An 11,824-nucleotide genomic window follows, 5' to 3' on the forward strand; every position below is an offset into this window, starting at 1 on the left:
CGGAAGCACGACGGGTCCCCCCGCAGGACCGTGGACCTTTCCCCTCTCAATAAGTTCTGCCAGCGTGAGACGTTCGCCACTGAGTCCCCATTCCACCTCGCACGTCGTGTCCCGAAGGGCACCTGGAAGACAGTCACGGACGCTTGGAATGGTTATCACAGTGTGCCACTGCGCGAGTCTGACCGTCATCTGACAACGTTCATCACTCCCTTTGGCCGGTGGCGTTACACCAGGGCACCACAGGGTTTCCTCTCGTCGGGTGATGGCTACAACCGCCGTTTTGACGCTATCCTCTCAGACTTTGAACGCAAGGAACGGTGTGTGGATGACACGGTCCACTACGACACCGACTTGGAGCAGCACTGGTGGAGGACCATCGATTTCCTGACACGTGTCGGGCGGTCAGGCGTCGTGTTGAACCCGGGCAAGTTTCAGTTTGCGCAGAGGAGCGTGGACTTCGCTGGCTTCAGGGTGTCGGACGCTACCATCGAGCCACTTCCCAAATACCTGGACGCCATCCGGGACTTCCCCAGCCCGGTCTCCACGACAGATATCAGAAGCTGGTTCGGCCTTGTAAATCAAGTGACTAACTACGCCCAGTTGCGCGATACTATGGCTCCTTTCAAGCCCTTCCTCAGCCCACGCTGCAAGTTCGCATGGTCAACCGAGCTGGAGGAGGCCTTCCAGGCGTCTAAGCATGCCATAATTGGGGCCATTCGCGAAGGTGTAGAGATCTATGACATGCAGAAGCGCACCTGCCTCCGCCCCGACTGGTCCAGGCGAGGCATTGGCTACTTCCTTCTCCAACAGCATTGCAGCTGTGCCTCGGGCGTGCCGGACTGCTGCCCGGGAGGTTGGAGAATCACACTCGCTGGGTCTCGCTTCCTGTCCTCCGCGGAGCAGCGTTATGCGGCTATCGAAGGGGAGGCCCTGGCCGTGGCCTGGGGTCTGGAGCAGGCACGATACTTCACGCAGGGATGCGACGATCTCGTCGTGGTCACCGACCACAAGCCCCTGGTGAAGATCTTCGGGGACCGCACACTCGACGAGATCACAAACTCACGCTTGTTCAGGCTCAAACAGCGTACCCTCCCATGGCGTTTCGAGATTGTTTACCTCCCTGGCGTGAGCAACCATGCCGCTGACGCTGCCTCAAGGCACCCTTCCCCCTCGGGCTCGGCTAGCGGCCTCTCCCTGGAACCGCCAGGCGTGCCTGACACTGTCGAGTTGGCACTCATGGCTTCCATCTGCGTCGATGCTCAGGAGCTCGGCGCCGTCTCCTGGCCCCTCCTCGCGCAAGAGACAGCGGCTGACGCATGCCTCGGCCGCCTGCTGGACATGATTGAGCACGGGGACGGAGTGGACGCGCATGACCCTGCCGTGGTGAGTTTGTCGCCGGTCTGTGACTCCATCTATGCGCAGGACGGGGTCTTGCTGTATCAGGATCGCGTCGTGATTCCCCTATCCCTCCGCGGGAGAGTCCTTCGACACCTTCATGCTGCCCACCAGGGGGTTTCGGCGATGGAGCAGCACGCCCGGGCCATAGTCTACTGGCCTGGGATGTCTGGGGATATCCGCACTGTCAGGACCGGGTGCGCGGACTGCAACCGCAATGCTCCATCACAGGCAGCTACGCCCCCTCTGTCATCTCCGCCACCGTCCACCCCGTTCGAGGCAGTGTTTGCTGACTTCTTTGATTACGGGGGCCGCCACTACCTGGTCGTCGGGGATCGGCTCTCAGGCTGGGTGGAGGTCCTGGGCGCTGCGGCCGGGACTGATGCTGGAGGCGCAGCTGGCCTTGTTCGCCACCTCCGCTCATTCTTCCGGACCTTTGGGGTGCCTGAGGAGCTTTCAAGCGATGGCGGCCCGGAATTTATGGCAAGCCACACTCAGGACTTCTTCCGCCTATGGCAGATCAGGCATCGTGTGTCCTCCGTCAGTTTCCCACAGTCTAACGGGAGAGCGGAGGTCGCTGTTAAGACTGCGAAGCGGCTTCTGATGTCCAACAGTGGCCCGGCGGGCAGTCTCGACCAGGATCGCTTCTTGCGCGCGATGATACAGTTGCGTAACACACCCGACCCAGACTGCAACCTCTCACCAGCACAGATCATTTTCGGTCACCCCCTTCGAGGCTCGCTCTCCTTCGTTAACAGGCTGGAGAAGTTTTCGAACCCGCATATCCGTCCTCTCTGGCGTCAGGCATGGGCTGTGAAGGAGGATGCCCTTCGTACGCGGATGTCCCGTACCACCGAGTCTCTGGGGGTTCATTCAAGACCACTTCGCCCTCTGGCACTCGGTGAGAGGGTGTTCATCCAGAATCAGCAGGGCCCGAGCCCCAATAAGTGGGACAGGTCTGGGGTGGTGGTGGAGTCGCTTGGCCACGATCAGTATCGGGTGAGAGTTGATGGCTCAGGACGCCTGACGTTGCGCAACCGGCGGTTCCTCCGTGGCTACACGCCAGTCGCCCCATGTACCCAGCGGCTGCCGTCGCCGCCTCCCCTGCCTCCTCCCTCCCTGGACTCTCTGCCCCTAGCTACCCCCTCTGGTCCAGTGGTGCCCCAGGGTGACGCCCGGCTGGGGACGGATGGGCCCCGTGTTGCTGTTCTGGGCCCCTCTCTGCTAGGGCCTTCAGGCGGGGCGTCGTCTCTCCCCGCGCCCCTAGTTCCCGCTGGTGTGGCTCCCGCTACACCTCTTCCTGCGCCGTCGCCACTGCGGCCCGCCCGGCCGGCCCGTGCTAGGAGGCCACCTAAGCGATATGAAGCTGAGTCTGGCCAATGGATTTGAGCCCGTGGACCCACGTGGATTCGTGGCTCCCCGGTCTGGGGGGGATGCAGGGTGGAGTGTACTCCCGACCGCTAGGGGGCGATAGTATTGGTTTATGTGTTTAGTACTCTCTGTTAAGAGGTTAGAGTTAGGAGAAGTTGTGGCGGCCATTGTGGATGCCAGGTGGTCCGAGGATACACACTGTTTATCCTATCTCTTTAGGACGTGTTTGCCTGTTATACGTAAGTCTGTTATTAGTTATATGTATCTTATTATCAGATTGTGGTTAACAGTAATCGTTCATGTTTGTTTACATCTTGTTATGTATGTCTTGTTTTGGTAATTGTATTTACTCATACGCTGTATTCCCACCCACAGGGTGTTGACATCTTTGTCTGAATAAATAGTATAAACCGACATTGAGGAGTCTTCTTCACTTATGACACAGATTGCGAAACCAACCACGCTTACATTTAAGAGTGTGGTTTTTACGGCTGTTAACTTATGTCTCTGTGTCTGGATCTGCTCCAAGAACAAACTGCCAACTGCCAAACTTCAAAGACTCATAGTTTGTCGACCTCTCCGCAGGAGAAGGTAATCATCGGGGTAGCCTACGACTGCGTGGAGAAGATGGTGTACTGGACAGACATAACTGCCCCCTCCATCAGCAAGGCCAGCCTACAGGGAGGAGAGCCCATTCCAGTCATCAGATCCGGTAGGGTTCCAAGTGCCAGAAGTTCACACTCCTACCAACCAAGACATCTGTTTGTCATTCCTGTCTGCTCCCCAGCTGGGTGACTAACGTGTCCTAGAATGTGTTTGTTTTTCCCCATCTGCAAGTTTGGTTATTTTGAAATTGCTTCATTTCACACACACACAAACACACACACACACACACACACACACACACAGACACACACAGAGAGAGAGCCAGACACACACACACACACACACACACACACACACAGAGAGACACACACATGCACACACACACACACACACACACACACACACACACGCATACGCATACGCATACGCACACACACACACACACACACACACACACACACACACACACACACACACACAGACAAACATTTGTTTTAAAGATTTGTTTTAACGATTGTTATTTCATGCTACTTCCCTGTAGATCTGGAGAGCCCTGAAGGAATCACCATCGACCACTTGGGCCGGACCATGTTCTGGACAGATTCTATGAAGGACCGGATTGAGGTGGCCTCTCTGGACGGGTCCCAGCGGCGGGTTCTTATCAACACCGACCTTGTAAACCCCCGCGCTATCATCGCTGACCCCGCCAGTGGGTGAGTGATGCTGCGTCTATTCGGTTGTTAAGTCTGACGTCAAACGTGACGTTTAGCAATTTCCCGGGTCCAAACCAGAAATTCCCTCCACCAGAGTACCAGTGTACTACAGCGGTAGAATGACAGTTCAATCGTTTTTTAGACTGGGATCTATTCATACAACAAGGGACACGGCACTTTCCCGTTTTTTCCCATATTTGTCAGCGTCTTTGAGCCTCGGAAAAGCGCTATATAAATATAATGAATTATTATTACTGAGGCATTTCGAAGACAGCACCTCAGCCAACTTTGGACCCGGAAACACGTCACAACTTAACAACCGAATTGTGTGAATGACCAGGGCTGTTCTATGCTAACCATGTAGCATAGCAGAGCCTGTTATTCAGGATGGCAAATTCACTGAGGCTCTTTAGTGTAGGCTACTGTTTTCTATTCTACAGAGGTCAAGTTCGAAAGAGGATAGTACCGGTAGTCGTTTTTCCAGTTTTTATAGAAATGTTGCTAAAAGGCAAACATGTCTTCAACAAATCACTCAACTTGAATTGAGTCCATCTGAATGGATAATAGTTCATATCATTTTGGAATTAATATCTTATCTCGTTACATAAACTATTATCCTTGAATTAGGGTGGACTCAATTCAACTTATTGAGTGATTTGTTTATGACAAATACATTTTTGCATTTTAGCTACATTTCAATAACAACTGGAAAAATGTAGGTGTTCTAAAACTTTGGACTGATAGTGCACATACTATATATACACAGTAGTGCAGTTCTTGATTTCACTTTTAAGAAAATTCAAGTTCTTGAAAACTCACTCTCAAAGCAAATGTGAAGTGAGTGTTTCAGTGAAATATCACCAACCCCCACCCATCCAACAGAAACCTGTACTGGGCCGACTGGAATCGTGACGCCCCCAAGATCGAGACCTCTCACATGGACGGGACTAACAGAAGGGTCCTGGTCAAGGACAATCTCGGCCTACCTAACGGCCTGACGTACGACAGCCAGACCTCTCTGCTGTGCTGGGCAGACGCAGGTGGGTTTGATATTGATATGATAGTGGCTTGTTCTGCTGATATGTAAATGTCTCCATACATGATGATTGTAATACTGGTGGAATGAGCTTCCCACGGCTGTCAGAACTGTAGAGTCACTCTCAATCTTTCGTCGGAGACTGAAGACCCATCTCTTCAGGTTACATCTTAACTGCTCCCCCTGAGACATCTACTACCCCCCAGCACTGTGTCTCCTGACACATCTACTACCCCCTGTACTGTCCCTCCTGAGACATCTACTACCCCCCAGCACTGTGTCTCCTGAGACATCTACTACCCCCCAGCACTGTGTCTCCTGAGACATCTGCTACCCCCCAGCACTGTGTCTCCTGAGACATCTACTACCCCCCTGTACTGTGTCTCCTGAGACATCTACTACCCCCTGTACTGTGTCTCCTGAGACATCTACTACCCCCTGCACTGTGTCTCCTGAGACATCTACTACCCCCCAGCACTGCGTCTCCTGAGACATCTACTACCCCCCTGTACTGTGTCTCCTGAGACATCTACTACCCCCTGCACTGTGTCTCCTGAGACATCTACTACCCCCCAGCACTGCGTCTCCTGAGACATCTACTACCCCCTGTACTGTCCCTCCTGAGACATCTACTACCCCCCAGCACTGTGTCTCCTGAGACATCTACTACCCCCCAGCACTGTGTCTCCTGAGACATCTACTACCCCCTGTACTGTGTCTCCTGAGACATCTACTACCCCCTGCACTGTGTCTCCTGAGACATCTACTACCCCCCAGCACTGCGTCTCCTGACACATCTACTACCCCCTGTACTGTCCCTCCTGAGACATCTACTACCCCCCAGCACTGTGTCTCCTGAGACATCTACTACCCCCCAGCACTGTGTCTCCTGAGACATCTGCTACCCCCCAGCACTGTGTCTCCTGAGACATCTACTACCCCCCAGCACTGCGTCTCCTGAGACATCTACTACCCCCCAGCACTGTGTCTCCTGATACATCTACTACCCCCCTGTACTGTGTCTCCTGAGACATCTACTACCCCGCTGTACTGTCCCTCCTGAGACATCTACTACCCCCCAGCACTGTGTCTCCTGAGACATCTACTACCCCCCAGCACTGTGTCTCCTGAGACATCTACTACCTCCCAGCACTGTGTCTCCTGAGACATCTACTACCTCCCAGCACTGTGTCTCCTGAGACATCTACTACCCCCCAGCACTGTGTCTCCTGAGACATCTACTACCTCCCAGCACTGTGTCTCCTGAGACATCTACTACCTCCCAGCACTGTGTCTCCTGAGACATCTACTACCCCCCAGCACTGTGTCTCCTGAGACATCTACTACCCCCCAGCACTGCGTCTCCTGAGACATCTACTACCCCCCAGCACTGTGTCTCCTGAGACATCTACTACCCCCCAGCACTGTGTCTCCTGACACATCTACTACCCCCTGTACTGTGTCTCCTGAGACATCTACTACCCCCCAGCACTGTGTCTCCTGGGACATCTACTACCCCCCTGCACTGTGTATCCTGAGACATCTACTACCCCCCAGCACTGTGTCTCCTGAGACATCTACTACCCCCCAGCACTGTGTCTCCTGAGACATCTACTACCCCCCAGCACTGCGTCTCCTGAGACATCTACTACCCCCCAGCACTGTGTCTCCTGAGACATCTACTACCCCTCAGCACTGTGTCTCCTTTCAACTTCCCACCATTTCAACTTCACCCCCTTGTACTGTCAAAAAAAAAAAAGGTTCTTCTTCTATCACGACGACTGCCGATGGCCCCTGGCCTGAGCTAGATTCCTCTTCCTGCTACGACTGGTGAAGTTCTGATGATTCACTTGCTTAGTCAAATGTATCGATTGTAAGTGGCTTTTGATCTGTGATCTGTAGGCACACACAGGATGGAGTGTCTGAACCCCGGTAACCCCGGTCAGAGTGACCGCAGGAAGGTTCTGGAAGGGATGCAGTACCCCTTCGGAATCACCTCCTATGGGAAGAACATCTACTACACTGACTGGAGGAGGTAGGCTCCAGACACCACCTACTACATATGTGTGTATATACTATACTATACTATACTATACTATACTATGCTGTATACTATAGGTCAATTTTGTTTGATGTTTATTGATGTTTATTTTATTAAAGGGACAATGCATATTAATGAACATAAAAAATTGAAATACGCCAGATTTAGACAGAAGGTTCATTTTCATCCATTGTCCCTCGCCAGTTATAAAAAGGCTTCCTAAAAAGATAAAATAAATAAAACGTAATACTGTACATGAAATTAATAAGTCATCAAATACAATACAGGTCATTAAAAACAGATAAATGGATAAGCCCATGTGTTAACCCTAACCCTAACCCTAACCCTAACCCTAAGCCTAAGCCCATATGTTACGCTCCCCCTGAGATGTTGGCCACTAGGGAGGGAGAGCGCAACCTCCTGCCTTTAACCACTCTGCTAGTGGATGTAACAATAACAGACCATGGGTGTGGTGCCAGAACTAATCGATAACCAAACGGAAAAGGGTACCTTTTAAATAAAAGGATTTATTGCTTAGTGAAAGTATGTACAAGTGTTTACAATATACATGTATATAACATTAAACAATTAACAAAGAACAGAATGAACTACCACAAACAACTAGTCAAACAAAAACCACTACTCAATATCTCTCAAACAAAACCACCACTTCCCTCTCTCGCTACACATGACAAACACACATTAAGTAGGAGATGATCTTCTGTGATTGGATGACCGGGGATGACAGCTGATGGAACACAGGTGAGGGCTGACGAGACAACGATGATGGACAGGACCCAATAACCAACAGGGGAGGAACCACATGCACACCACTTCACCTAGGGGGAGACAGACAGAAGCAAAACAAAAACAGACACAGGACATAATACAAAACATACAAGTCTGTAACACTTACAATAACAACACAGTACAAGCAAGCAGTAACACACAGAAACACAGTACAGACATATAGACACCACAGTGACACACAGAGACACAGTACAGACATATAGACAACACAGTAACACACAGAAACACAGTACAGATATAGCGTCAGCATAGACAACAACGAACAAGCTGACATGACACAGAAACATGTACCATTTCAGTTTGACATCTTTTTGACAGCAGATATTTTTGGCTGGTTACTTTGGTGTTATCTCTGGTCCAGGGCGTAGTGCCGGCTGTCTGTTTACTTTCGAGTTTTTTCGGTAACCAAACCCACGTACGCATGCGGATTGTTTCAAGTGTTACACAAGTGTAAGCAAATGTCAGCACAGGTATCGGATATGGGTCATTTTTAAAAAGTACATGTCAGCAGGCGTTCCAAAAATTCGGATATAGGCAAAAAAAATCTGAACTAGGTATTACGACCTGCGGTGTATGAATGTGTTGTCATGAACACTTGTATGTACTCTCCTATGGGATCAAGCTCATTGCAACATCAAGGACAGAATGCAGCTCCCTTATGTGGTTCAGTGTGCGTGTGATATTAGAGACTGGATCTGTCAAGGTGTCACTTTAAAGGAGGGGGGGAGGGGGGGGTTAGGCCAGAGGTCTGCAGGTCAAAAGAAGCTCTGCCAGCCCTCTTTACTCCAGAGAGCCAGAGGAGTACTGTGACAGAGAGCCAGAGGAGTACTGTGACAGAGAGAGGCTCTCCAAGCCTTTACTCCAGAGAGCCAGAGGAGTACTGTGACAGAGAGAGGCTCTCCCCAGAGGAGTACTGTGACAGAGAGAGGCTCTCCAAGCCTTTACTCCAGAGAGCCAGAGGAGTACTGTGACAGAGAGAGGCTCTCCCCAGAGGAGTACTGTGACAGAGAGAGGCTCTCCAAGCCTTTACTCCGGAGAGCCAGAGGAGTACTGTGACAGAGAGAGGCTCTCCCCAGAGGAGTACTGTGACAGAGAGGAGAGCCAGAGGAGTACTGTGACAGAGAGGAGAGCCAGAGGAGTACTGTGACAGAGAGAGGCTCTCCAGAGAGGGAGAGAGAGAGAGAGAGAGGAGAGCCAGAGGAGTACTGTGACAGAGAGAGGCTCTCCAGAGAGGGAGAGAGAGAGAGAGAGAGAGAGCCAGAGGAGTACTGTGACAGAGAGAGGCTCTCCAGAGAGGGAGAGAGAGAGAGAGAGAGAGAGAGAGAGAGAGAGAGAGCCAGAGGAGTACTGTGACAGAGAGAGGCTCTCCAGAGAGCCAGAGGAGTACTGTGACAGAGAGAGGCTCTCCCCAGAGGAGTACTGTGACAGAGAGAGGCTCTCCAAGCCTTTACTCCGGAGAGCCAGAGGAGTACTGTGACAGAGAGAGGCTCTCCAGAGAGGGAGAGAGAGAGAGAGAGAGAGAGAGCCAGAGGAGTACTGTGACAGAGAGAGGCTCTCCAAGCCTTCGGAGAGCCAGAGGAGTACTGTGACAGAGAGAGGCTCTCCAGAGAGGGAGAGAGAGAGAGAGAGCCAGAGGAGTACTGTGACAGAGAGGAGAGCCAGAGGAGTACTGTGACAGAGAGAGGCTCTCCAGAGAGGGAGAGAGAGAGAGAGAGAGCCAGAGGAGTACTGTGACAGAGAGAGGCTCTCCCCAGAGGAGTACTGTGACAGAGAGAGGCTCTCCAAGCCTTTGGAACATGGTGGGTGTATAGGGGGGGTGGGGGAGTCACGGAGCCTGTTTAGAAAAGTGGCAGCTGCTTGTCATTTTCTTAAGGGGATACAGGCTAGACGGGCACTAGCCAGGAAAAAACTATCTCAATAAAGTTAACAGCCATGCTGTACCCTGCCCCCTTCCCTAACCCTTCCCACGCTTCTCATCATGAGATTGTTTTAGCTTGTGCGTCATACTGAACATAACTTTTTTTTGTTTGTTGGGAAAACCCCAGATTGCTATGGATATGTTGAATATTTTATTTTATTTTTTCTTTGGGGCGGGTGGCTGTGGCGCAGGAGGCAGAGCCGCCGTCTAATGATAGCAAGGTTGGCAGACCGGCGGTTCGAGCCCCGGCTGGCCACATGTTGAAGTGTCCTTGGGCAAGACACTGAACCCCAAATTGCTCCCAGTGAGCGGGGCCGGCGCCTTGCATGGTAGCTTGCTGCCATTGGTGTGTGAATGTGTGTGTGAACGGGTGAATGAGAGGCCGTTGTAAAGCGCTTTGGATAAAGGCGCAGCTATATAAGTCAGTCCATTTAACATTTATCCATTTTCAGGGATGCTGTGATTGTGGTGGATCGCGACGCCGGGAAGGAGACGAATGAGTTCCAGCCACAGAAACAGACGCGGTTGTATGGAATCACCATGGCCCACGCTCAGTGTCCTTCAGGTAAATATGCACTCTCCTCTTTACAACTGCTTGCCATGTTTTTCCTCAGGAATATATTAAATGGGTAACACGGTCAAATGAACTCACTGAATGAAATGTTTAAGAACATTAGAATGAATTAGTGATATAAATAAAGTCTCTTTCATATACACATACCGGTACATGCTTTAACTCACATCTGAAGGGATGGAACTAGATCACATGGTTCCACTAAAAGACCCAATTCTTAGAACTGATGTGACCATTGCATATGGTCTCCCCTCCTCTTTCCCCCTCCCCTCTCCTCCCCTCTCCCCTCCCCTCTCCCCTCCCCTCCCCTCTCCCCTCTCCCCCTCTCCCCTCCCCTCCCCTCCCCTCCCCTCTCCCCTCTCCTCTTTCCCCTCCTCTTTCCCCTCCTCTTTCCCCCTCCCCTCTCCTCTCCTCTTTCCCCCTCCCCTCTCCCCTCCTCTTTCCCTCTCCTCTCCCCTCCCCTCTCCCCTCCCCTCTCCCCTCCCCTCTCCCCTCTCCTCTCTCCCCTCCCCCTCCTCTTTCCCCCTCCCCTCTCCCCTCCCCTCTCCCCTCTCCCCTCCTCTTTCCCCCTCCCCTCTCCCCTCCCCTCTCCCCTCTCCCCTCCTCTTTCCCCCTCCCCTCTCCCCTCCCCTCTCCCCTCCTCTTTCCCCCTCCCCTCTCCCCTCCTCTTTCCCCCTCCCCTCTCCCCTCTCCCCTCCCCCTCCTCTTTCCCCCTCCCCTCTCCCCTCCCCCCTCCCCTCTCCCCTCTCCCCTCCTCTTTCCCCCTCCCCTCTCCCCTCCCCCCTCCCCTCTCCCCTCTCCCCTCCTCTTTCCCCCTCCCCTCCCCTCTCCCCTCTCCCCTCTCCCCTCCTCTTTCCCCCTCCCCCCTCCCCTCCCCTCTCCCCTCCCCTCTCCCCTCCTCTTTCCCCCTCCCCTCTCCCCTCCTCTTTCCCCCTCCCCTCTCCCCCTCCCCTCCCCTCCCCTCTCCCCTCTCCCCCTCCTCTCCCCTCTCCCCTCCCCTCTCCCCCTCCCCTCTCCCCTCCCCTCTCCCCTCCCCTCTCCCCTCCCCTCTCCCTCTCCCCTCCCCTCTCCCCCTCCCCTCCCCTCCCCTCTCCCCTCTCCCCCTCCCCTCCCCTCTCCCCTCCCCTCTCCCCCTCCCCCTCCCCTCTCCCCCTCCCCTCCCCTACCCCCTCCCCTCCCCTCTCCCCTCTCCCCCTCCCCTCTCCCCTCCCCTCTCCCCCTCCCCTCCCCTCTCCCCCTCCCCTCTCCCCCTCCCCTCTCCCCCTCCCCTCTCCCCTCTCCCCCTCCCCTCTCCCCTCCCCTCTCCCCCTCCCCTCCCCTCTCCCCCTCCCCTCTCCCCCTCCCCTCCCCTCTCCCCTCT

The 11,824-nt window shown here is 53.4% G+C and overlaps 1 protein-coding gene across 1 annotated transcript in view; it reads left to right on the forward strand.

The window, feature by feature from the left end:
* Positions 1-11,824, forward strand: part of nid1a (nidogen 1a) — a gene marked incomplete at its 5' end in the record, with an annotated part of 34,552 nt that overhangs the window by 21,997 nt on the left and 731 nt on the right. The window contains 5 exons of the mRNA XM_080548556.1: positions 3,352-3,478; positions 3,914-4,085; positions 4,968-5,125; positions 7,024-7,156; positions 10,343-10,455. Coding sequence (XP_080404682.1) covers positions 3,352-3,478; positions 3,914-4,085; positions 4,968-5,125; positions 7,024-7,156; positions 10,343-10,455 — 703 coding nt within the window. The remainder of the gene's footprint in view (positions 1-3,351; positions 3,479-3,913; positions 4,086-4,967; positions 5,126-7,023; positions 7,157-10,342; positions 10,456-11,824) is intronic.

The sequence above is a fragment of the Nansenia antarctica genome, assembly GCF_963989245.1.
Source record: "Nansenia antarctica genome assembly, chromosome: 1".
In the NCBI taxonomy this organism is placed as follows: Eukaryota; Metazoa; Chordata; class Actinopteri; order Argentiniformes; family Microstomatidae; genus Nansenia; species Nansenia antarctica.